The sequence below is a fragment of the Poecile atricapillus genome, chromosome 4 (genome assembly GCF_030490865.1).
Source record: "Poecile atricapillus isolate bPoeAtr1 chromosome 4, bPoeAtr1.hap1, whole genome shotgun sequence".
Lineage (NCBI taxonomy): Eukaryota > Metazoa > Chordata > Aves > Passeriformes > Paridae > Poecile > Poecile atricapillus.
The window spans coordinates 3,336,767-3,361,804 of record NC_081252.1 but is presented as its reverse complement, the minus strand read 5'-3'; the positions used below and the strand labels follow the sequence as shown (position 1 = coordinate 3,361,804).

Below are 25,038 nucleotides of genomic sequence, written 5' to 3'. Positions count from 1 at the left end.
GGCTCAGCATCCTGGGCAAGGACGGAGTGGGGACGTGTGGGGACGTGGGAGGAAAAGGACTAAGTTAAAAAGCCTCAGCTGAGGAGTGACAAACACTTGTTTAGAACTCTTGAGGGGAAATGAAATGATTTTGGACGGGCGTGTGTGGCTCCTGTGGAGGTGGTGGATGTCAGAGGAGACTTCAGTGTGCACCTGTGGTCGGGTAATCCGTGCCCTTCGCCATCTCCCCTGCGAGCCTCTGGCTTTTCGCACGCCACCTCTCTGCCGTGGACCACGGATTTTGGGAGAAACGCGGGCTCACACTTCATGGGCAGCCATCCCCAATACCTCACTCTCCCCAAAGCCCGCTTCCTACCAACACCCCTTGCTCCATCGCTGAGCCACGTCCCGCTCTCCGGCCATCAATGACATTTTTGGGTCCAGCATGAGCTCACCGGCAGCTGCAGCAGAAAGCAAATTCCACTTAAAAGCCCCAGAGCCTGATGTCTGGTCCCTCCCTGTGCTCCCCCGACCACTTGTTGCTTCCTCAGACACTCCCAACGTCTCCCTGGCGCTTTTTTTATTTTATTTATTTTTTTTTTCCAGCACCGTTTTCCCACTCGGGCACGCACAGAGCCACATCCCTCCCCGCGCCTGGGCTCGTGTTTTATCTTTCAGTCCACCTTTTCCTCACGCCCATCCTAGCGGGCCACCAAAGGGATGCTGGCGTGTTTGGGAAGCGATGGGAGCCACATTTACCTGCACAAGGATCCGTGCCGCCGACACTTGGGCGCCGAATCAAACCCCAGCACCTAGAGGAGGAGAAACAAAGGTGCCAGGCACCGACGGCATGGCCGCACGCTCAAAAACACGGCACACCCCGCCTTCCCAGGTGGACTCTTCCTTCTCCCACCGCAGCGCGATGACAGCCGCGTCCTCGCCTGTAAAACCGGGGTGGGGATGTGGAAAGGAAGGGGGAAACTGCGGGGGTAAAACGGGCCTGGGGAGGGGTTCCTTCGGGCCCCTGCCGGTGCTGCCGGCTCCCGTCCGTGAGCGCTGACCCGGCCCCGCCAGTGCCCGCGCTCCCCCCGCCGCGGCCCCGGCGCCGCCCGCCGCCGCCTCCCCGCGCCCGCCCCCGTCTCCTCCGCCCTGCGCGCCCCGGCCGCCGCTCCTCCTCCTCCTCCTCTTCTTCCTCCTCCTCCTCCTGCTCTCCGCCGCCGCCGCCGCCGCCGCCGCCCGGGCCCCGCGGCTCCGTCCCCGCTGCCCGCGGGCCGCCGCCCGCATGTCGTGTGCGCCCGCCCCGCCGCGCCGCCGCCGGCCCCGCCGCCCCGCCGCGCCGCATGCAGGTGAGAGCGGCCCCGCCGCCATGTCGGGCCCCGCCGGCAGCGCCGCGGCCGGGCCGCGTGTGAGGGGGCTGCGGGCACGGCCCCCGCCGAGGGGAGATGGCGATCGGCCCCGCGGGGAGGCCGCGGCGGCCGAAGCCGGAGCCGCCCGAGGAGATGCCGCGCTCGCTTCGGAGCCGCGGGTGGCGGCCGTGGGGCGAGCCGTGCTCGTGGGGCCGGTTGCGGGCATGGGGGGAGGATCGGCCGCGGGACGAATCCCGGCCGTGAGGTGAAGAGTGGTGGTGGGGTGAACCCGGGCCCCGGAGTGAACCCCGGCCGTGAGGTGAACCTCAGCCGTGGGACAGATCCCGGCCGCGGGGTGAACCCCGGCTATGGGGTGAATCCTGGTCGTGGGGTAAATGCCGGTCACGGAGCAAATCCCAGGCGTGAGGTGAACCTCAGGCACGGGACCAACCCCGGGCGTGAGGTGAGGCACGGCTGTAGGGTGATACTCGGCCACGGGGCCAGCGCTCGGCCCCAATCCCCTTGGCGTGCCACGGTGGGAGCTCGGGCCGGCACTGTGGGTGACCCCCAGCGTGTCGGTGAGGGTGTTCGGGGTGAGGGTGTGCTCGATGTGAGGGTGCTCTCGGGGTGAGGGTGCTCTCGATGTGAGGGTGTGCTCGATGTGAGGGTGTGCTCGATGTGAGGGTGCTCTCGGGGTTAGGACGTTTTGGGGAGACAGCGGTCTCGCCGCCTTTTCCCAGTGGTTTCGCGATGGTCCGCAGCAGTTCCGTAGGAGGAAGATGACAGGAGTGGCACCTGCAATAAAACCTGGGCTGCCAGCCCAGGCGCGGTGGTGCTTGCAAGTGAAAGCACACGCTTAAATACTGAGGTTTGATACAGTCTGGGGCCCGCTTGTTCAACTGGAGTGCTCCTGGTAAATGTGGTGGAGGGCTCTGCTGCTCCCAGCCACATCACATCTTATCTGACCTTCCGAAAATCTTTAGACCAGTGGCTTTTATCGAGCCCATTGGGAAACTTTGAATAGGCTGAGTATTTGTTTCGGGGAGGTACAACTTCTCCTGAGTTGCCATGCTGATAAGGATTTCACACGGCCTTGCTTAAGCAGGGAATTTTTTACAATTAAATCCGTATCGGTGCCCTCCCCACAACTCAAAGCAAGCCTAGAGGGGCAAACACCCACCCAGAAGTTGTTCATGGTGTGTAGACAGGGCTGATAATGAAAGCAACAGTAATGTGGTTATTTTTAAAATGAAAAAAAATAGCACATTATTCCTAACAACAACGTGACACAACCCAGGGAATTCCTAGAAGCTGTATCCCAGAGAGCTCTCGGGTGAGGGCAGAGCACGGCCTTTACAGAGACGGCACTGCCAGTGATTTTATTTCTGTGAAAAATAGGGAAAGTGGTCCTGCCAAACATCCCTGTCCCGCAAGGGAGCATCCACGGGCCACGTGGATCCAGCATCCAGGCTGGTGAGATGTGGAGCACCACAGCCCAACCTGGTGTCCAGGACAGAGTTCCCTCCTCAGTGAGGGAGGGATTCCCAGCCTGATGTTAGAGTTTTGCTCTGGAGCAGATGGACAATGTGCACTGCTGCCAGCTCCCTGCTCTGGAATAAGGATCCACCTCACCCAGCTGCAGGATCCTGTCGCTTCACCCAAACAGAACTTGTGTTGGAGCAGCAGCCTGGGCATGCAATCTCCTCCAGAGGTGACTGAGGAGGCCAAAAGCCCCGCTGCAGCGTGGCTGTTGGGTTTCACAGAGCAGTGGAAATTCTGCAGAGCTCTGCTGTCTGCTAAACAAATCCTGTTCAACACTTGCAGTTTTGTTCCCTTCTTACTATTAAAAGCGGGGGTGCTCCGAGTGCTGAAGCACAATTTAATTTATTCCCTTTTATCTCTTCCTACAGGGGCTCTTTCTCATTTAGTTTGTGCATTTAACTGAAGGATAAAACTCAGTGTAAATGGCCCATGGGTGTCCCTGTGCAAAGTTTAGTTTTCTCCCCTCCCTGGAAGGCCAGACCCTAATGTGTCAGGGGTGAGACAGCCCATCAGCAGCCTGCTGGATGAGCTTACCTCTGCTGCAGAATAAAAAAGGCAAAACTTTGCAGATCCGTGTCAGTGGAGCTTCCCACCGGGTCTGCACGGCGAACTTCTGCTGGCACAGCTCTGTCTGCGCGCGCGGTGACGGACTGTGACCCGTGACTGACACAGCTGTGCCAGCACGAGTCCCAGCTGCAGGAGCAGTTATCTGCAGAAGTGCACTTTTACTGATAGAGCTTGTTTTCGTTTTCTAAAGGGTGTTTTTCCCTGTCCCTGCTAGCAGGGATGGAGCCTGCTCAGGCTGGGAAGGGAAGGGACGGCTGCTCCGGGTGTGTTGCCCGTGTGTTGGCTCTCCTCTTCCCATCCATCATCTGTAGGAGCTCCATCACATTTGCACTGAGGATTGTCTTGTGGAATTAAGTGAGGTTATGGCTGTTCTCTTCCCATCGGAAGGTGCTGATGAAACTTCCCTTTCATGGGATAAACTGGGATCGTTTCGTTGTTTTCCATTAACAGCCGTGGTTTTGCAAAAAGCCAAGGCAGGCTTTTGACCAAGTTTAGCTTTCACACCAGTCCTAGGAGAAATAAGCCAGAAAGTGATCCCAAGGCATGTGTGTGGACTCTTATTAGAAGAATGAAAAAGCACCAGTGGAGAAAAATTAATTAATTTCCACACTGTCTAAGTCTCTACTTAATTTAAATCTAAACCACCAAGAATTAAAACTTAAGAGTTAGGTGGATCACAGCAGCCACTGGCTTTTTTGTTCAAGTCAATCTGCACAAGTGGGGGGGGGGATGTGTTTCTTTTTTCTTACTAAAACCTTCCCCAGGGTTTTAAGTGGTAAAATTATGCATCAGTAACGTGCACAATTTCTAGGCAAACTTTCTTGAACCTCCCCCAAGAAGTTCTGCTTCTGTCAGCTGTAATCTGCTGCACGCTTTTTGGGTTACTTGGGCTTAAAAGGGGAGATAAATCCAAATAAGTGCTTACTTTTTACTTGCTTGCTGTTTATTGGAGAGAGGTTTTGGGAGTGCCAAAAAGGCACTCGAGGCACGGGATGTAACCAGATTTGCAGACTACTGAGAAAGCAAAAGTAACTTTCGTGGAGTTAAATAAGAAGAGCTTAGTTTTTTGAGAGTGTAAGATGGCATTTGTGAAAACTTGAAAAAAATAAGTTAAAAGATGTCTTAGGCATATTTAGATTCAGGAGGATTTGCTGTGGGTTTAGTGCTTTAGAGCATTAAATGCTAAGCCTCTTGTAACATTTTTTATTTTTTTGTCCAGATTCTGTGGTTCTCTTGATGGCAGGCTGTAATCAAGGCTTGGGTGCTTGTTGCATTGACAGTGTGGTGTAGCCTCACCTTCTGATTAATTCCTTGGGTTCCAGTGATTTGTCTGTGCAGCTTCTCCATCTCACCTGTAATGACTTAAAAACAAACAAAAACAAAAAAAGGTCTCTTTATCAAGATCCTTAGGTGGTGACAATATTTCTGCAATTCTGCTGCTCTCCTTCCCTGTCTTTCATGCACCTCGAGGCTGTCATCAAAATTCCCACCACAAGACCACCCCAAAAAAGACCAACTTCAAGTAAACTCAAGTGTCTGGCAGGAAATGGCAGAAAGAATTTAACATGCACAGGATTTGCTGGATCCATTTGTGCCTTCAGGTCTCGGAGGGGGATGCAGAGGGCACCGTGGAAGGCCTTGAGCTGAACTTGCTGACTGGCTCAGTAAATTCACAAAAGGGCTACGTGACACTTACCTGCAGTGGCAAGGTTCTGGGCCTGACTTGGCTGCTGTTGTGTGGGAGAAAATTCCTCTCTCAGAGTTGGAAAAAAAAAAAAAAAGCACACTCCCACCCTCCCCAAAACAAAAACAAACACCAAACTGAAGTTACTCTGAATAAAAGAGAGCACTGGAAGAAAAAAAAAAATAAAAATCTTTGTGGAATCCCGTTTAGAAGAACAACTTTTGCAGCCTCTTGGGCATCTCCCTACAGAGATGTAACTTTAGGAACGTTCAGAAATGCACTGATCTACGAGAAACACATTTTATCCCTTCTAGGGGGAGATGTTAAACCAGCACTTAGAAAAACGCTCCAGGATGAACAAAAAGCAGCTCCAAGCAATTGTAGCTACAAGTCAGGGATTTTGGGAGCTGCACCCAGACCGGGGGAAGAGAAGAAAACCCCAGTGAGCTGTTGGGTGTCTGGCAGAGGAGTAATTCACCTACAGCTCGTAACCTGTGTGTGCAGAGACAGAGCAGTGAGGGTCCTGTGTGCTGCCCCCTGCTCTGGCATTTCCTGAGGGCAGCCATCAGTGGTGGCTATGACTGCACAGCACCATTTATGCTCAGCATTCACCTGTGTGTGCTGTGTTGTCTTCCCCATCCTGCTTGCCTGGGGAGGAGCTTGGTGTTTTTTCTGAGAAAAAATGTGAATAAAGGGGCTGTGGGACTCCAAATGCAAATTTGCAGGGGGTAAGTGCTTGTTCTAAATTAAATACATCCCTTCAGCAGGAGTTTAGTTTTGGTTTCCCCCCCACTTGCAGCTGGAAGGTTGGGAAATTTCAAACATGAAGAGACAAATCCTTCAGAACACCCTGCCACCAGCCCTGTTGATGTGAATCTGGATTATTCCTTACCTTAAACAAAGCATCAAGGGAAACCTCTTGTGCACTCAGCCAGCAGCAGGAGGAATTTTTATGGCAGGGAAACTACCAGAGGCAGCTCTTGTCCCCTTCCCAAGTTCTGCACCCACCTGCACTCTCCAGAGGCTGGGAATGGGAATGCAAAGCAAAGACTCTGCCCCTGAGTCTTCTTCATCCTGGCCACTGGTCCTTCCAGAGTTTCCTCTGCAAGTCAGCAGCTCCCCACACTGCTGCTCCCAAAGGCCTGCAAGGGAAGACACAATTTAACATCTGACTTGCTTTTTTTAAAGGCAAAAAACGTTCCTAGGCCGAGGCAGCTCCAAAGGCTGCAGGAGAGGGAGGAATGTTTAGCCTCGTGTTGCTGCAGAGGGACCCTCCTCCTTGCTTTGGTGTCAAACACATTTTCTTAAGTTCATCAGATTCCAGGAGTACAAAGAAAAGTACAAAACCCACAAGCTTTTGGTCAAGCTGTTAATAATAATAATAATCAGGATTTGTGGATGGTGTTGGAGTTTGCTGTTTACCCTTTAGGGCAGCTGAATGAATTGCTCCAGTAGTTTTCCCCTCGCTTTTCAGGAATGCTTCCATCTGAGTGAACATCTTTGTGCCTTCTAATCACAAATTAGTTTTGCTTTCTTTTTTTTATTCCTTCCTAAGAAATCAATCTAAAGGCCCTTTCAGAAGGCTCTGGATTTAAGCACCATCTGAAGAGAGTGCTGAAGCCCTCTTTCTACAGATTTGTAGCTCCTTTTTTTTTTCTCCATAGGATACTCCCAGGAAAACTGAACAAGGGGGAAAGCAGAAAACATACTTTGTATGCTTTGCTGGATATAAAAAATGTTCTTTATCCTGAGTCAGCCTCGACACGTGGAGAATATCCTTTGCTCTTCCTGCTCCCCCTATAGTTTAAAATTCGATTCTTACTTACTGTATTGCATTAATTTACAACTGGCCCTGGCAGTGGGAAAGAGCACAGGATGAATGACTGCCCAGCCAAAATTTCCACTTGTGAACACCTTTCCTTTAATCCCTTTTTTGTTCTGCAAGGTTAAGAAAGCAAAAGGAAAGCAGGGCCAGATGACTTCTCACATACCAGAACAGTCCCAGGTGCCAGGAAGAGCCAGGCTCACGTTTTCTCCTCCATCCAAGTCAATCCTGGCCACTGGGAGCAGGTCAGTCTACAGGGAAGTGTTTGTACCCATGTAAAACCTCTTCCTCCACCTTCTTAGTCCAGAACAAAAGATTGGGAAGGAGTGGAGTGCATCAGAGGAATTAGGAATGTTTGGAGTGGATGGGAGAAGCAGATCTGTTAAGGATGTTGAGACCTGTGGATAGAGCAGGAGGTTGGAGACTGAACTGCAAGGTGTTTTTCTGCCTGCTCCAGGAACCCCCAGGTGCTTCCCATGCAGGTAAAGGGGGAATAATTCAGTTTTAAGTCATTGGCCATTTATTTCATGGCAGCTGCAGGTCTGAACAAAACAACCTTGGACGTGGGGAGATGAGTACGACTCACAAGTATTTTCTGCTTGGAAAATTACGTGGTTGAAAACCTCAGGCTGTCAACAAGGCTTCAGCATTCCTGAATCCATACCTGCCTCTTGTACCTACCCACTGTGTCTGTGCTCTTCCTTTACTTTCAATTCCTGTACAGCAGGGGAGGCGGCACCAGGGCTTTGGACTGCATTTGTCTTCTTTAACTTTCAGAGAGCTCAGTAATCAACCTCTCACCCTCCAGTATGTTAAGAAATACCAGAAAACCAACCTGTTTGAAAAACTACAGCAAAACTTGCCAAAGGTATTCCCTGGCTTTAGGTGAAATCCCTTGACGTGAGGAACCCACACAGGTTCAGCCTCTCTTCTGGAGCAGGTTATCCAGAGCAGCTGTGGCTGCCCCTGGATCCCTGGAAGTGTCCAAGGTCAGGTTGGACAGGGCTTGGAGCAACCTGGGAGAGTGGAAAGTGTCCCTGCCCATGGCAGGGAGGTGGAACTGGATGGGCTTAAAGGTCCCTTCCAACCCAAACCAGTCTGGGGTTCTGATTGGAAGTTTAAGTATGGTGTAAATGCCCATGGGAAGGACTGGGATAATCAGATACAGAGGCAGCTGAACTATCTTTCAATATTCAAATAATATGCTTTGCTCAGGCTATTAGGCAAACTTTGCTTCTTCTGAGATTAAAATGCAAAGTACATTTAAACACACCCTCTGGAGAACAGGGTTTATTCCTATAAACTGGGGGGGGATTTGAACAGATCCCTTCTCTCTTCTCCTGAGCGTACAAGCCCAGCTACTTTGAGCACTAGGGCAGCATCCTGCGGCCTGTTCCAACTGAAAAGGCTCATTTATTGTGCCAGTGATTGCAAAACAGTTTCCACTATCACTGTGTGCTTGTTCCTTTGGCTTTTTCTCCTTTTCCTCCTCCTTCCTTTTAAAATCTTTGAGCTTTGACTCATCCCAACTTACCTGTGGTTGAACAAGGCAAGCCTTGTAACTCCAAAGCTGTTTAAGTTTTACAGTGGCAGCTTTCTTTGGATTGTAGAGGGAGAGCAACTCAAGTGTTGCTGGGCTCTGCTTGTTTTGTGGAAGAGCTGGCAGTCTCCCACTGAAAAGGCAAGATGACACCGTGGAAATAATCTCATTTCTTTCCTCCTAGCACAAACTTTGCTTTGAAGGATGAAAGGCTATTGATAATTCCAACTGTATCTTGAGGTTGGTTCATTGAGAAGACCTCTGCCGAGTTCCTGCAGCGTGCATGGATTGGTAATTCCCGTGCAGTTTTGCCCAAAAAACAGGTCAATAGCTGACTTCTCTCCAGGTATTGATCCTGAGGAGTTGAATGAGGCACGGTGCTGGCTCACAGCAGCAGCCTGAGGATGATGCTGATCATTTCCGAGGAGTGACTGAACGGGTGTCAGATGAGCCTTGTCAGCCCTCACGGCTCGGGGCACTCCACGGCACTGCCCGCTCCCTCTGCTCCTGCTGGTGGGAGTTTTCTGCCTGCCCAGACCTAGGGAAACCTCCTGCTTTCATCTGCAGCCATCCATGGCTGCTTCTCTCCCATCCCCACAGCCCAGGACCTGTCTTGATCCAGCGCCAGCTTCTTCCTTCCCCAGACTCCTGGTGACTTCAGCTCCTAATCCTTTAAGCCACTCTGTCCTGGATCTCATTAGAAGCCCAGCACTCTCCAGGGGATGCAGCAGCATTGCAAATGGGTCATTTCTCCGAAACAGTGCGAGATACTTGTGTAAATAAATAAGCACACAGTTTAAACCAGCCCTTTGGGGGCTTCTGATGACATTTATTTACAGGCTGGCTGCTGGAAACTCTTCTGCCTCTACAGTAGCCCCTCACATGTGCTTCTGGTAAGAAAGAGCTTTATTTTGGGGAGCAGCCTGCCCTGTGTTTGCGTGTGAGGCAGCCCCAAGAGCTGCTCTGGAAGCACAAAGTGTAAAAGGCACCTGCAAGTATCGCTCAGTGACCTGGTGTGGATATTCAGGAGTTGTCCCAGGCTGCTTCCAGCGGGGCAGGAAGTGTTCCTTTGGAGTGAGGGCTGACTCTTAACCAAGCACAGCAATAAAAAGCAGCTGTGTAGCATTTCTGTGTAGCAGTAAATAGTTCAGCTGGTCCTGTAAGTGGGGGTGTGACACGGAGGAAAAGGAAGGGTGGAAACCTGGATATTCTTGTGTTACCTGTGGTTTAAGAAAAGACTGCTTCATTTAGAGGAGATGAGGGGAATGACTAGTGGGTGTATGTCAGGGGGAAAATTAGCATTTCCATCAAGTGAGTGCCACTTGGCTCTGGAATTAATCAAATACAGCTCGTTCCCTCCCTTCCCACTCCTCCCCTTGGCTTTTGCTGTTTGCTTCTGTGATTTGTCTGTGCTTCTCTGGGCTCAAAGAGATAAGGTGGAGCCCCCTGGGATCCCAGCACCACTGAATTTACAGCTGCAGGTTCACGGTTACCTCTTACCTTTCCCTGTTCCCAACTCAAATTTCCTTGTGCTCTGTGTCAGACTTTCCTCGGGGGTTCTTTCCAATCTCCTCAAACATTGTTTTTTAATTGTTTGGGTGGGGTTTTTTTATTAAAATGAGTCATTTATATTTGATTCCCTGCTAATCTCTATCCCCAGTCAGGGTACTTGGAATAAGAAGCTGGAAAGACACAGTACCTGGGCTGGCAGACTCGGGGATGCTCGTTGAATTCTTGGGAGAGGCAGTGTACACAGAGGTGGTTGGACATATTCCTGCAGGAAAGCACCATGGAAAAAGCTCAGATCCCATCAGAATTCCCCACTCTCCAACATTTTCTTCCTGATTTATACACACTTGATCCTGTGTATAGGGATATAGCAAATAGTTTACCTTAAGCTAACACATCTGTACATCCCCCCAGTCTTGGCACCTTCCTTTAAATCCCCTTAACACCCCCTTGAGCAATCACCTGATTTTCCTCCCCCCAGACTACTCCAAGCCAGTTTTTCTATTTGTGAGCGTTGGCCACGCTTCTCTTCTCCCTGGGGAGGCCGAAACGGGGAGACTTTTGCCGCGCTCCCCTAAAAGCAGAGCGGTGCAGAGGAGCAGCCTTCCTCTCCCGCCCTTTGCAGCCACTCAGGCCCGATGACAAGACACATAAATAGACATTTAGATGGAGAGATAAAAATGGGGCCATTCCCCCAGCTTTCAGCCCGACTTCCCAACGCCGGACAACAACGTGTGCGTACACACGCGCGCGCCCCGTCGAGCCAACAGCGGCGCTGATTCCTGGCAGGGATCACCATATGGAAGGGGATGGACGGTCAGCTGTGCTCAGAGGAAGGAGGAGCCACTCAAGGCTGGCTGCTGGATTGTTTCCAAAATGCTTTGGTGGTTTGACTCATCCACATACAGAGGCTGAAGGGAAAAAAAAAAAAGAATAATCACAAAGAATGTCACTGGGCTGGAGGGGAGGGTTTGGAGCCGTGCCAAACATCCATGAACACAGGGCTGCAGCGGGATGCAGGCACAGCTCTTCTCCATTTGACAGCTCATTTATGCACTGAAGTGTGAAAGAACTTAAAACATCTTATGGTCACTGTAAGTTGGAAATGCATCTTCTCTTGGGGAAGGGGCTGTGTGTTTGAAACCCAGAAGTTCCTGTTGTTTGTTGCCCAAAAAACCCCGTTTCTTCCTATTAAAAGTCTCTGCTACAACCCAATAGGTGGACTTTTCCTCTCTGACACTCTTCACACCTTCAGTAGTGTTCCATTATTTATCTGTTTTTTCTCCAGGCTTTAAAGGGCAGTCAGCAAAAAAAAAAAAAAACAACCCAGCAAATAAAATAGCATAAAACCCCAAAAGTCCAAGGAAAAGGCAGGCACAGAGCTCCTGTACCTGCCCCTGCTTACAGCCACCTCAGAGAGCTGCTTTGGCTCACCCAGGACCACACCTAAGGTTCCAACTGAGTAATCCTACTCTGCCAGTCATCTCTGGGTTTTTGGGGATGGACTTGGACCCAAAGAGTTACTTTAGGAACCCCCAGAGCTTAGATATTGTTCTTAGTAACATGCTGATGTCCTCATCTTGAGGTTTTCTTTACACAAAAACAAGAAGAGATTTTGTGTTTCATTTACAAGAAATCAGGGTCGCACTATTTTAAGTTTACAGGGTTGGATCTGGAGCAGAGAGCAAGTTTTAGTAGCTTCAGAAGTTTTCCAAGGGGAGCCTTCAGGAGAAAAGCCTGCCAAAATTTGCACTGATTCGCGTTGGATTTTGGGGTTAACTGATTCAGGGAGCTCCGTGTAGCTGCCTCAAGACTGAGCAAGAACAGGTTGGGATTTCTGGATATTATTTTAGTTCCAGGACAAGCAGAGTGGGAGATAGGAACGGCAGGAGTTGGGAACCCAAGCAGGATTCATTTTTTGCCTGAGAAAAAAAAGATCCACATGGTGACTTTCAAGACTTGCTCAGTGTTGCTGTGATGCAGAAGGAGAAAAAACATAAAAGTGCATTTGATTTGGGTTTGTTTTCTCCTTTCTGTAACTGTGGCAATGACACTGCTTGCTGCCTGTTTGACTCACCACTATTTCAAAGCAATATTGAAGTGACTAAGGGCTGAAAAATGCGCGTGTCCTTCGCCTCCCAGCTCAGGGCTCGCTTCTCTGGAAGGCCCCTGACACGGGCAGAGCACTTGTCTTTAACGAGCCGTATTTTGACATCAGTTCAGGAGCAATCCTGGAGCTTTCAGATGGTGTCAGGGGCTCAGTGGCCATCTGGGGGCTGGTGTGGGTGGGCGGTGGGTGGTTCAGGTGGTCTCAGCACCATGGTTTGAAGGGCTTCATCACAGAGCACTCGCCCAAATCCTGGGTTTGCCGTGCTTTGGGTGCAGGTGCCATAGAGGTACAGCTCAGTTTAAGATCTGGCAGGTTAAAAACAGCAAGGGCAGGTGGAATGGGGCTCTTGTGGCCTGGCAGGGGCTGTGAGGAGTCTGTTCAAGCGCTCCCCACTTTCACACCGGCACTTGAAGAGCCAAGATAAACCCAGCAAAATCCAAACGCCAGAGATTTGGCACTCCCAAAGCGCAGCCTGCTCGTGTCAGGTGGGGAAGGCTGTTCTGATTTTGGGGTTCTGGAACAAAGATGGAAGGATTTCAGGTCTAATCCCTTGTCCTTAAGTAACTGGTTCCCTTCATGGCCCCGTGCCAGGCAGTGTGAGCGCAGAATCCTCTTATCCCGTAGCTCTGCTCGCCGTGTGACTTCACCTGGAAATAACAGGGGGCTATAATTAGATGTGGGGCTCCCATTTGCATTTTCCTTGGGCCTTGGTCAGAGGAGGAAGCAGCAGCCCTGTAACTGAGACCCTTGGCAGGGGACAGCCCTGACAGCTCCTGCGCCCTGCCGGAACGCCGGGCTGGCTGTCGGCATCAGCTGGAAAACTCCACAGGATGGACTCGAGCCTCATAAAGGGAAAGTGGGATCTTGGTTTAGTTGGACTCGCTGAACAAAACCCTCAGCTTGTTACCTTGAATTCAAGTTAGGTCTGCTTGAAGAGCTCCACAGCTGGCTCAAGGAGAGATGTCTGTATGAGGGAAGAGCTGCATCCTCTGGAGCAGCTGCTTTGGATTTGTTGAAAATCAAGGCTCGTGGATTTTGTGTGTCTGGGGAGGAAAAGACCGGCCAACAGCAAAATCACACACAGTCCTGCTCAGCACAACAGCCTAGGGAGGCATGGAATAACATCTCTCCTTGTGTCCCCTGGCAAGTGGATGGTTTTTGAATGGGACATCAGAGCTCCTTTCCGGCAGTCAGGACCATTGGATGAATTTGGTGTGCATAGGCTCGTGCTTAGGCTTGTGATATTGACATCTGCACTGGGCTGGAGCCCTTTGTGCCCCAGAACAGATAAATGGGAACTTTACCTGAGCTCTCCTTATGGCTCCTGGACCGTGAGGAATACAAAGGTCTTGACTGATTCTGAGCATGAAAAAGCACAAAACACAAAAGCTGGATAATTAATGGGAAAATGGAGCTAATTCCCTCTCAGACTGCAATTTCAAGCCTTGTATAAGTGCAGTGGAGAAGTGGGACTTTGTATGCTGAAATTAAAAGCCTTCCCTTCAATCCTTGGTTCCCTGTGCAAACTACGGGAGGGAGCAATCCAGGAACAGCGGAACGCTCTGATCTTGTCTGCAGGTTCTGCACACGGCAAACAACTCCATGGGTTGTGGGGGATAAAGTGGGAAAGGCAGCAGGTGACTGCAGAAACCCCAACTTCCTAGGAAGAAATGCTCTTTTCCATCCCGGAATTCTGCCCAGGTGTGAGCACCTGCTTGGCAGCCCAGTATTTATCGCGCGTAAAACTCCGGGATGCGTTGCTGTGGGGTATCCCTGGGAAAGGTCAGCTCGTGGTGGGGTGGAAATGAAGGAATGCTGTGGAGTAACAGTTGTGATGGTCTTTCAGACTAACAGGGATGCCAAAGGAAAAATATGATCCTCCAGATCCTCGCAGAATTTACACCATCATGTCAGCGGAAGAGGTGGCCAACGGGAAGAAGTCGCACTGGGCTGAATTAGAGATCTCGGGTGAGTTGGTTGGGGTTTAAATTCCCCTAGTTGGTGCCCCAGACCGCTCCAGATCCACTTTGTGTCCGGTGGTTCCCGAGTCAAGAGGTGGATCCTTGCTTTCCTCTTTCAGGGAGAGTGCGGAGCTTAAGTACGTCGCTGTGGTCGCTGACACACCTGACTGCTCTGCACCTCAATGACAACAACCTTACTCGCATTCCACCTGATATTGCCAAGCTTCACAATCTGGTTTACCTGGATCTGTCATCCAACAAACTCAGAAGTTTACCAGCAGAACTAGGAAACATGGTGTCTCTCAGGTGAGGGGAATTACTCTGCTTGACTTCCCAAAAAATTCTCTGTGGTGGGATCGGGACCGAGAGTTTCAGTTTGTTTCCTGCGCTTGTATTTTGAATAATCCTGAAAAACTCCAGGTTGGTGCAGAGCTTTGCTGCTGATAATTACTTCTGGATTCACTGTGCTTTTTTTTCTGGTTGTTGATATAACATTGTTTTGATCCCTGGTTTCATCTTGGGTTTTGTGCCTCTTTTCCCCCCATTGCATGTATTTCAGTCATGCTTTGACACAGGAAGATTGGCATATCTTCCCATAGTAAAATTCAGGGTGAAAAGTGTTCTCTTTGAGGAGCACTTCAGGAGTTTCTTCTGCAATAATGCTCACCCAGAATGTTTTTGCATTTGCTGCAGGGAATTGCTTTTAAATAACAATCTGTTACGGGTTTTGCCTTATGAACTTGGACGGCTCTTCCAGCTGCAAACCCTGGGTTTGAAAGGTGAGCTCTTTCCAGTTCCATATTCCTACGAGTTCTCAGGAATCCTGGGGGGGGCTGGGCTCAAAACCTTCCTCTATTACCTCAAGGTTTTCTTGCAGGTTATTTTAAGCATTAAGTTGGTAGCAAAAATGACCAGGCAGTTGGGAAAGCAATGCTTGTCTTTCTTAATGCTGCTAAACTTCCTTAGGAGCTCGTTTCAAATCTGCAGTCAGGGAAATAAACCCTTGAACCTGCTGAATTAATTTGTCTGTTCTCATTCTGGGAGATTTCCTTTGGGTGGAAAGCCTCAAGAAAGGCAGGCAGCTGATCCCCCCGCTGTTGTTTTGTGCTGTTGGCAGGCAATCCTTTATCCCAAGATATTCTCAGCCTCTACCAGGATCCAGACGGAACCCGAAAGCTACTGAACTACATGCTTGACAATCTAGCAGGTACAGCCCTACGGATCTGGTGGGCACAAAAGCCTTTAGAAGTAGGATTTGCTGCTAAAGCAAGACTCTGACCCCCTGGAGGGACCGTATTTCCTCACTGCTTTAGTGTTTTTGTCAGGTGGCTCCAGTCACATCCCAAAACACAGCCTCACCCCCAGTGGAAGAGGCTGATGTGTACTGTCGAAGGTTCTCCTGTGTTACAGCCAAATGTTCTCTCTGTTCTCTTTGAAACCCTTCAATTACCAGCCAAGGGCAAAGTCTGCCTTGCCGAAGCCATTTTGCTTCTCCCCACCAAAAATAATCATTTGAATGCAAGCAAGACTATCAAATTTAGTTCAAAAAACAGCATTAAGAACATCCAGTACCTGACTTCAGTCCTGCTTTGTGGTTCTGTGACTGAGCCTTCTGCTTTGCCACTCGCTGTCTCCCAAGTTAAGGCACTGCAGGAAAGATGGAAGCAGGGCGAAGTCCTTGGAGAAGGGATGGCTGAACCATGCCAGGATTTACCCCTCCATCTTCAGCAGATTCTTCAATGTGCAGGGGTATTTCGGTGGTGCTTCTAAATCCCAAAACAAGAGACAAAAGTAGTCAGCAATCTTAAAAATGACAGTTTTTTCTCCTACTAGAGCTACTCAATTAAATTATTTTTGCCTCCCCTGAAGACTCAGGGAGTTGGGGATGCAAAACACATTATTGTTCAGTCATCACACTTTGACTTAGAAGTTTTAACTTCCAAATAGAAACTCTGAATTAATCACTGGTTAACTTTTTTTTCTAGTTCATCCAGAGCAGCTGCCTCCAAGGCCATGGATTACTTTAAAAGAACGAGACCAAATTCTGCCCTCAGGTAAATCTGTGTTCACAAGGTGACACGCTGGGAAAACTTGTCTTGGGCTTTGTTTTCCAGGATCAGGGTGAAAACAGCAATTTGTTCATTTCTACTAATGGAAAAATTAACATATGGCTGTGCTGTCAATACCATTTTTCCCATTTGAACGGGACGCTGGGCATTTCTTTTCCATGCTGGGCTTTGTCACAGCTCTTCCAGCCACTCTTGTCCAAGCCAAAGAGACAATCTCCAGAGGCTGACAAGCTTTCCCTTTCTTTCTCTGTCTCTCCTCGCAGCTTCATTTACAGTTATGTGTTACAATGTGCTGTGTGATAAATACGCCACCCGGCAGCTCTATGGCTACTGCCCATCCTGGGCACTCAATTGGGAGTACAGGAAAAAGGGAATCATGGAAGAAATCGTCAACTGTGATGCAGATATCATTAGTCTTCAGGTAATTAAAAATAACTGCATCTTCCACCAGAAACAGAAAGCCTTGAGGATTAACTGTTCCCTCGGGAACACCGTAGTCACCTGCTCCGTAGCACATTCCAGGTCTTCCCAGTGCAAGCTCTGTAGCTGTATTCCAGTGTCAAACCTATCAGGTGTGGTTTACTGCTGTTCAAAACACACCTGTCACTTGGCTTTTGGGAGGGATTCCAGGAAATCCAGGAATGCACATCAGTTCCCAGCAGTCTGGGCACTGACATGGACTGTGCAGCTTTCCCGACCGCGAGGCAGGGCAGGCACAAGGAAGGGCTTCCTTCACTCCTTTAGCCTGAGGTGTTTGTGTACAATTCCAGGAAGTGGAAACGGAGCAATACTTCACCCTTTTCCTGCCAGCCTTGAAAGAACGGGGATACGACGGATTCTTTTCTCCAAAGTCACGTGCCAAAATCATGTCCGAGCAGGAGAAAAAGCACGTGGACGGCTGCGCGATATTCTTCAAAACGGAAAAGTAAGGGACGGCAGCAGCTTTCAAACTTTACGCTAAAACCTCAGGACAGCTTCCAGTTATTAGGATGGAAGTTTCCCAAAGCCTGAGCTGCCTCTCAAGAGTTTTTGCTGCTTCCAGAAAGAAAAATGCAGCTCTTGGGCAGTGTCTAGAAGCAGCTGGAGTGGTTTGGAAGAGAGGGAGCCTGTGGGAGCAGACGGGGATGGTTTTCAGATGGGGACGGTGCTCACAGCTGCTCACCGTGGCTCTCTCCCCACTGCCCAGGTTCACGCTGGTGCAGAAGCACACGGTGGAGTTCAACCAGGTGGCCATGGCCAACTCGGAGGGCTCGGAAGCCATGTTGAACAGAGTGATGACCAAGGACAACATCGGAGTCGCCGTGGTGTTGGAGGTGCACAAGGAGTTGTTCGGAGCAAGTGAGTACGACTGTGGTGTCCTCAGCAATCCTCAGCTCCAGGGGCAGGTGTGAGTTATTCCTGGGTAACCCACGCTGTGCCTGTTGGTGACGCAGTCAAACGCAGCCCCTGGGTGGCCCAGACAGGCAGGGATGGTCTGGTTGTGCTCACCCAGCATTTGCTTTTCTCCTTTCAAGCTTTTATCCCTGCTTACTTACACTGTTACATTCTGCTTGAGCAGCTCAACCTAAGCCAGGGTCACGGTGTTTACACACATCTGCTCTTACCTGTAGTTGTCAACCATGTTCATCTTCTGTTTTCAACTCTCTTTTCCTCCCCTGGATTGACTCCTTCCACCTTCCCCCAGTAATTAGATGTCAGTGCTCATGTACTGGTGTGGAAGGAAGAGATGATCGGGTCTCTTTTCCTGCCTCTTGATTGACTGACTGCCACATTTTCATCAGGTTTGATCAGATGCAGCAGACAGTTCCAACCCAGCTAAAACTGCCGCCCTGCTCTGCCTGCCCGGCTGGGGTTTTCATGGCTTCAGAGGAGGAGAAATTCCAGGGCTGGAAGGAGCTTCCTGGGCTGTTCACAGGCATTTCAGCAGGTTTAAGCCATGAAGACACACCCATCTGCTGGTGTGTCTGACCCTGAGGAGCTACACCCCGAGTATGAGCAAGCGGGAATGCGCTGCATTCACAGAACCTCTCACCGCTAAAATTGTTTACTCAGGTATGAAATCGCTTCACGTGGACAAGCAGCTGCTCATCGTGGCCAATGCCCACATGCACTGGGACCCCGAATACTCAGATGTGAAACTCATCCAGACCATGATGTTCGTCTCAGAGCTGAAAAACATCCTGGAGAAAGCCTCAAGCAGGCCCAGTAGCCCGACAGCAGATCCCAACTCTATCCCTCTGGTGCTGTGTGCGGATCTCAACTCGCTGCCTGATTCAGGTAAGGCTGGCTTTTTTTGGCCTGGTTTTTAACTTCCCTTACAACTTTCGAGTCCACTTTCTCCTCTGAAGGCGATGGGGTTGTTCTGCACTCCCCAGGGAAGGTATGGGTGAAAGGTTTCCTAGGAACAGCTGCCTTCGGAAATCCAGCTGAAGAGACCGCGAGTGCTCTGGTTGAGGGGCCTGCTTTTTCTTGCTCAGCACGAACAGGAGGGAGAGCTGGCTGCACCTACAAAAGGATAGAAAAGCACAGTTAGATCTCAAATAAACCATTAAACAAACACCCGTGCCCGAAGCAGCGATAAGAAGTAGGAAAGATGCGAGTTCCCGATGAAGACTTAACAAGGAAAGGGGTTCGCTTTGCCAATTCTCGTCTCACGGCGCCTCGGTGGCGTTGCACTGTTTAACATCCCCGGGCCAAAGCTGTCCTTCAAAGCAACAATCTGAACCCCTCCCCTCGCCAACAGGTGTAGTGGAGTACCTGAGCAACGGCATAGTAGCTGACAACCACAAGGACTTCAAGGAGCTGCGCTACAACGAGTGTCTGATGAACTTCAGCGGCAACGGGAAGAACGGAGCCTCGGAGGGCAGGATCACGCACGGCTTCCAGCTCAAGAGCGCCTACGAGAACAACCTGATGCCTTACACCAATTACACTTTTGACTTCAAAGTAAGCTCCGCTCTCTGGGAGTCAGCTGCCTCTGCCGTGTCAGTTCCCTGAGCTCGGCTTAAGGAGGGCGCACGCAGCGGGCGCGAGCGCGGCGGCGCCTCCGGCCGGCCGGGCCCTGCCCTCACTGCGCTCTCTCCCTCTCTCTCCGCAGGGTGTGATTGACTACATTTTCTACTCCAACACCCACATGAACGTGCTGGGAGTCCTGGGGCCTTTGGACCCTCAGTGGCTGGTGGACAACAACATCACGGGCTGCCCTCACCCGCACATCCCCTCCGACCACTTCTCGCTGCTGACGCAGCTGGAGCTGCACCCGCCGCTGCTGCCGCTGGTGAACGGCGTGCACCTGCCCTCCCGCAGGTAGTGCAGCCCCAGGGCGCCTCGGACCTGCCTCACGGACCTGTACACTTGTAAATCCCACTAGATAGGAGTGAAGTATGGCCAACCTGCAGCTGCTTCTTCGAGCTCCTTTTCCTTATGTGTTTGATATGAGATTTTTGCACATTTTGGTGCATATCGGTATCATTTGGCACTAGGGCTGGAACCAAAGTATTATTCCCCTTTCCAGGTTTTTAATTTAATTTTTGTTTGTGTTTGGGGTTTTTTTTTGTTGTTGTTTTTTGTTTGGTTGTTTTTTTGTTTGGTTTTTTTTTTTTACTTTAAACTGGCTTTTTCTTTTCAGTAGGAAGCTGCACTTCTAAACGGACAAAAGAGGTTTGAAAACTTGCATTTAACATATTTCAAGGTAATGCTTTTTTCCAGAACGTGGCAAATTGAGCCAAACTTTTAGGAGAAAGAAGAACAAAGCTAGAGATGCTTGTTTTGTAGGAAGAATATTATTAGAAATACTGTTTGTTTGAATCCAAAACGGAGACGCAACTCTGCATCCAATATAAATTTTGCACATTAGCAAAGCACTTAATACCTGACTATAAATGATTGGCAGCACGGCCCTGCCCCTCATCTCAATACTATCAGAAAACCAAAGATAGCCAAGCATCTGTGATCAAATTTGAGCTCTAAATCCTCCTGATTCCAATTTGTTTGGGAGCTGTTGTCAGTCAGGGCTGAAGTAAAAAAGCTGCTGGTTCCTTCCCAAATGTTAATGCTCTTTGGATGTGTTGGAAATCCTTGTTTTCTTTCCTTTTCATGCTCTGGGTGGCCAGTTCAAAACCTTGTGCCTCGAGAGGCATTAAACATGATGCAATTTTCTGAAAAAAACAAAAACAAACAAAAAAAAACCACAACAACAACAAAAAAAACACAAACCTGTTTGGCTGCTTAATGTTAAAAAAAAAAAGGCACAGTGATAGGAAAAGGTCGTGTCTGTGTTTTTAAGTTTTTCTTTATTCTGCTTTTTTGCTGCTATAAGATTTTCTTGAATTTCTATTTGAAACTTTTCATGCACTTTACTGTTTCTAGTCTCCAAATGTGATATTTTTAATAAATGAAAAACATTTTCCATGATGTGATTGAAATTTTTAAGCAGATTGATAAGCCTATATTTATGTCTCATTCGTATAATTCAAAAAAAGTCCAATTTGAATTGTGAAATTGGTTTTAAATACTAAAGAGCCATCCTCTGTCCTGCAAAACTGCCAAGTCAGGCTGTTGCTCTTTAATTAAATATTTCCTTTGTCGTTTTATACACAGGAAATTTTCCATGGGGGGTGGGGGGAAAAAAAAAAAATCAATTGGACTTAGAGGAGAAATTATTTCCTGACTGTGAGTGGGGGCCAGGGAGGGGGTGGAGCGGGCCAGAACACAAAAATGGGTTCAGCAAAGTGACAACTCCCTTGGAAAAGTGCCTAAAAAATGGAGGTGTCATCTATGGATCAATTGGAAGCGATGGGAGCTGGGGGAAATTCCTGTGCAGCACTTGCTTTGTGCAAAAACCAACCCAAATGAAAGAAAAAAAAGAAAAGAAGGGGGGGGAAAAAAAGAAAGCCCTTTCCAGAGATGGATTTTCCTCTGGGTTCAGGTTGGAATATACCTCAGCGCTCCCTACCTGGCCATGGCACACGGATTGGAGAGCACTGGAAAGTAGAATAGCATGAAAAACTTCATTTTGTGGACATTACCTTTCTGTATTCAGCTGCTGTATGTTTTCTGGGGAGGAGGGGGGTGGATGCTGCGCTCCTGAGGCTGCTCCTCCTGTTCCTCCTCCACGCACGGCGATCCCAGCGTGATGAGCAGTGTTTCCTAACCATACTTCACTCCCAATATTTTTTTGAGCTGTTTGTATAAAATGGAATTTTCGATTCGCCCGTGATTGTCTATGAACTGCAGAGGAGCCCGTTTAGTAATAAAAATCCAAACCCAGCACCAATGTTTTGTAATATGGGGGTGGGAGAGGACGGGGACGGGGAAAACCCAGACCTTGGCAAACGTTGTAAGCTGCTCCAGCTGGATTTTCCTTCGGTTTCTAGCGGTGGAAGTGTCCCATCGGATTTTCTCTGCTGCACTTCCCGACGCTCGTCACACCGTGTGGCTTTGAACACAAAAAATGTTACTTTAACAGTCATTGCACAACAAAAAAAAAACAGTTTTGTTTATGTTTCAGTCAATGTACATGTTCACCTGTGCGGCTCCCTCCTGTTTTTCTCCTGGTTTTCCCTTCCCAGCAGGAGCAGTGAGGGGATGGTGCTTTTTTTCCCAGCCTCCGTTCCCAGCATGTTGAAGGCAATACCTGGAAAAAAGGCTCCAGGCCCTTCCCTGCTCCTCACTGCCTCTGTTTGCTTCCCAAAACGTGGTGCCTGGTGTCCACTCCTGAGCGACAGCACTGCCTAAAGCCAGCAGAGAAAACAAAATCCAGCACCCTTCTACAAGCAACTTTTTAAACCTGGTGAATCTGTCCGATACGGGGTTTTGTGTGTGTGTATATATATACATATATATATATAAAAAAGAGAATTTTGTACAATGTAGCTGAATATTTTCGCTTCCTTCTTTCACTGTAAGGAGACTGAACCCTCCTCCTCCTCACCCTTCGGTGTTCCAAAGTGATGCAGATCCCAAGAGAACCCGGTGGGAACCACTCACATCTTAATCCTCCGTGCCAAGCATCAGCCAAGAACTCACTTGAACTAGAAATAACTTTAGGTGGAGATTATAAACATCTAGATCCAGGTATGGCACAACCCCTCCCTGTGGGAATGGTGAAGGTGAGAGGGATCCTGGGGCTCATCCATCCTCTTTGGAGGCTCCCACACCATCTCACAGCGGTTGCTTTGAGAGCTCAGGGGTTTTTTTGAGTCAGATTTCTTTCCTGTGTCCCGTCCCTGAAAAGATGGAAGTGCACGTGGAGCAGGGGCAGCTGCAGCGTGTCACTCCCGGCCGTGCTTACGCTACAATTTCAGGGGGATTTACGCCCTGCCTCATGGCAATGGCAGCTTTGCTCGAATTTTGAGAGCGTGCTGAGCTCTGGGATGAGGAAACACCGCTTGCCCTGGACCTTCGGGCAGCTGGGGAAAGGGAGGTCATCAAACCCCTGAACTGCTACATTTTTCTTCCCTTTAAAAATTACTTTTTTTTTTTTTAATTTGCCCACCATGGAGATGGGATAGAGCTCACCCATATGATGGATAGGGCTAAACATCCACCGTTTTTTTCCCACCTGTGTACTTCCACGTCCTTCTGGAGTGAACAAATAGCTCTTCTGAACAATTCTTACCCCTCAGGAGCACAGGGCAGGACAGAGGGGGATACAGGGACTGGGTGGGTGTTTCCCAGTTTGCCACTGCCCAGGGACACATTTTGGGCATCCAGTGGGTGGGCAACACAAATTTGGTTCCTACAGAAGTTAAACTCCTCCTCCCAGAACGGCCAAGCCAGATTGTAAACGGGGATAATCCTGCACAGGGTCACAAGTCACACCCGCGTCACCTCAGTCCAACGCGGCCAAGGCACATTCCTGCGCCAGGCTGGGGTCCCCATCCCAGGAAAATGCAACTCCACAGAAAGCCTCAGCCAGACTCTGGGAAATTTCCCATTCTGTGTTCCCACAGCCAGGAGCCAGCAGCAGACCCTATCCAACACCTGCAATTACCAGCTCCTGCCAGGAGCTGTCAGAAAAAGGCACCAAATCCTGGAGCAGAGGAAAGCGCGCTTGGCAAATCAGCCAAAGGCTTCACGGTGCCGCAGTCCAGCCTAACTCCCCAGCACAAAAATCCCAATTTGGACACAAATCCAGGCAGAAAGAGCTGCCACAGCCGAGGGTGGGGGGAAGCACATTCATCCTTTTATTGGTGGTGCCTGGGAACAGCGCAGGCACCCGAAACGGAGGGAAACAGCGGGAAAGCAGGGAAAGGCTCCTGGCCCTGCCAAAACCCAGGGAGCAGAGGAAGTGCCAGCGTTGTGCCACTAAACCCAGCGTGTCTCAGGGCAGGGGGGCTGTGTCACTGCTGTCCCACGAGGAATTGGTGACCGTGGATTCCGTGGATCAGGACAGTGGGAAGGTGGGGGGTCTCCAAGGGGTCCGGCAGCACGGTGCTTCCCGCCGCGGCCGAGGCAACGCTTTTTTGGTGCCATTCCTGCAGATTTTGTGGGAGGAAAAGAAAGGAATCTGGGGGGGGTCAGGGGGAAGGGATGCTCCTGCCAAGGTGTCAGGCATCACATACCTCTGCATCAGCTTGTGGATGAGCAGCTGGATCCAGGGCGCCTCGGGGGCCACGCACACCCGCCTGTTCTTCTTCAGGGTGAGGCTGCAAGGCCAGGAGGCCCCTCAACCCCCTGCACGTCCCTTCCCCAAAGCTTTTCTAACCCACAGAGAAAACCCCTCCGCTCCCTCGGCACGGATACGATCCCTGGGCTACACAGACGTGGAATTTTGGGGCCTCAGCCTTCACACCCTGAGCCACACAGGGAAGGAACCCCCTTGCAATTGGGAAGAGAGTCACCCCAGCATTGGTGGGCTTCTCCCACCACATACTTTTGCACAAAGGAACGATTGGCAGGGGTTGGTTTCCAGGTTTTGCACTTACATGACCTCCTTCCTCCGGCAGTGAATGCCCGGCGGGGTAACGTCGATGGTGAGGATCAGCCCCAGGTTGATGACGTGGGCGGTGGATTTGATGCACTTGCACTTCATGTTGGTCAGCAGGCTCTCCAGAGACAGACCTGTGCCCCAGGACAGCCCACACCAGGTCTGGCCCCCCGTGGGGGAGCCACATGGGGACACCCCCTCGCCAGGATCCCATCCCTGACACCCACGGGCTGCTGCTCATGGGGTTTGCAGCTAATCCCTCCCAGCACAGCCTCAAACCTTCTCTTCCTGTACATGGAAGGGGTTTTAGCTGCAGGCTTGGAAAACTTAACCAACATTTCATGAATTCAACCCAGCAAGCACTTCAGTTTTGTGGGGGTCTGAAAGAAAAAGCAGCCTAAAGCCACGAGGCCAAACCTCCCTCTGCACCCCCAGTACCCCCCTCCAGCTTGAGCCACAAACTCAAGCTCCAAGGCAGCCAAGAAACCAATCTGAAAGCTTACAAGAAGCCACGCTCAGCCCCATCTGGGACACCCAGTGCCACTGTCTGGGTGTTTGGAGGGGAATATGGATGGACAGACAGCCAAAGGCACTCACCACCCCCCGGCACCGAGCTGCTCAGGAGCAGGAGCAGGGCCAGCGCCGCCGGCAGCAGCCGCATCCTCGCTGCCCGCCCCGAGCTAGGCCAGGCCTGTTTTATAGCCAGCCCCTCGCCCCAGAGGGGGATTTCACAATCCCCCTCCAGGGCTGGGAAGTGCCGGGGGGGTGGAAAAAGGGGCAGCCCCACACCTCAACTTCCCTGCCATCGCTTCCCCCCCGCTACACGTGGCCCGTGCTGCCTCCCCACCAAAAAAAAGCAGAAAATGCCGTGGACTCCTCCTGAAACCTGCCGTGGTTTTGGCCAAAGGCTGGTGCCCCCCGTGCCACCCTCCCCAAGCACCCCAAGCCCCTGGCATGTCACATGAAGGGAGGCAAG

At 50.3% G+C, this 25,038-nt stretch overlaps 2 protein-coding genes across 2 annotated transcripts; one reads left to right on the top strand and one right to left on the bottom strand.

Moving 5' to 3' along the window:
• Positions 1–1,170: 1,170 nt before the first annotated feature.
• On the top strand, positions 1,171–21,027 carry CNOT6L (CCR4-NOT transcription complex subunit 6 like). The gene is made up of 12 exons (XM_058838891.1): positions 1,171–1,325; positions 13,949–14,070; positions 14,183–14,369; positions 14,757–14,842; positions 15,181–15,270; positions 16,049–16,117; positions 16,396–16,553; positions 16,903–17,057; positions 17,319–17,470; positions 18,185–18,409; positions 18,876–19,078; positions 19,230–21,027. Exons 2-12 carry the CDS (start codon positions 13,959–13,961, stop codon positions 19,440–19,442), a joined length of 1,650 nt encoding a protein of 549 aa, XP_058694874.1. The 5' UTR covers positions 1,171–1,325; positions 13,949–13,958; the 3' UTR covers positions 19,443–21,027.
• Positions 21,028–23,303: 2,276 nt separating this feature from the next.
• LOC131579249 (C-X-C motif chemokine 2-like) lies at positions 23,304–24,723 on the bottom strand. The gene is made up of 4 exons (XM_058838896.1): positions 24,660–24,723; positions 24,061–24,196; positions 23,698–23,781; positions 23,304–23,610 (listed from the first exon to the last, which is right to left on the bottom strand). The coding sequence occupies exons 1-4, from the start codon at positions 24,721–24,723 to the stop codon at positions 23,520–23,522; spliced, it is 375 nt and encodes a 124-aa protein (XP_058694879.1). The 3' UTR covers positions 23,304–23,519.
• Positions 24,724–25,038: the final 315 nt, after the last annotated feature.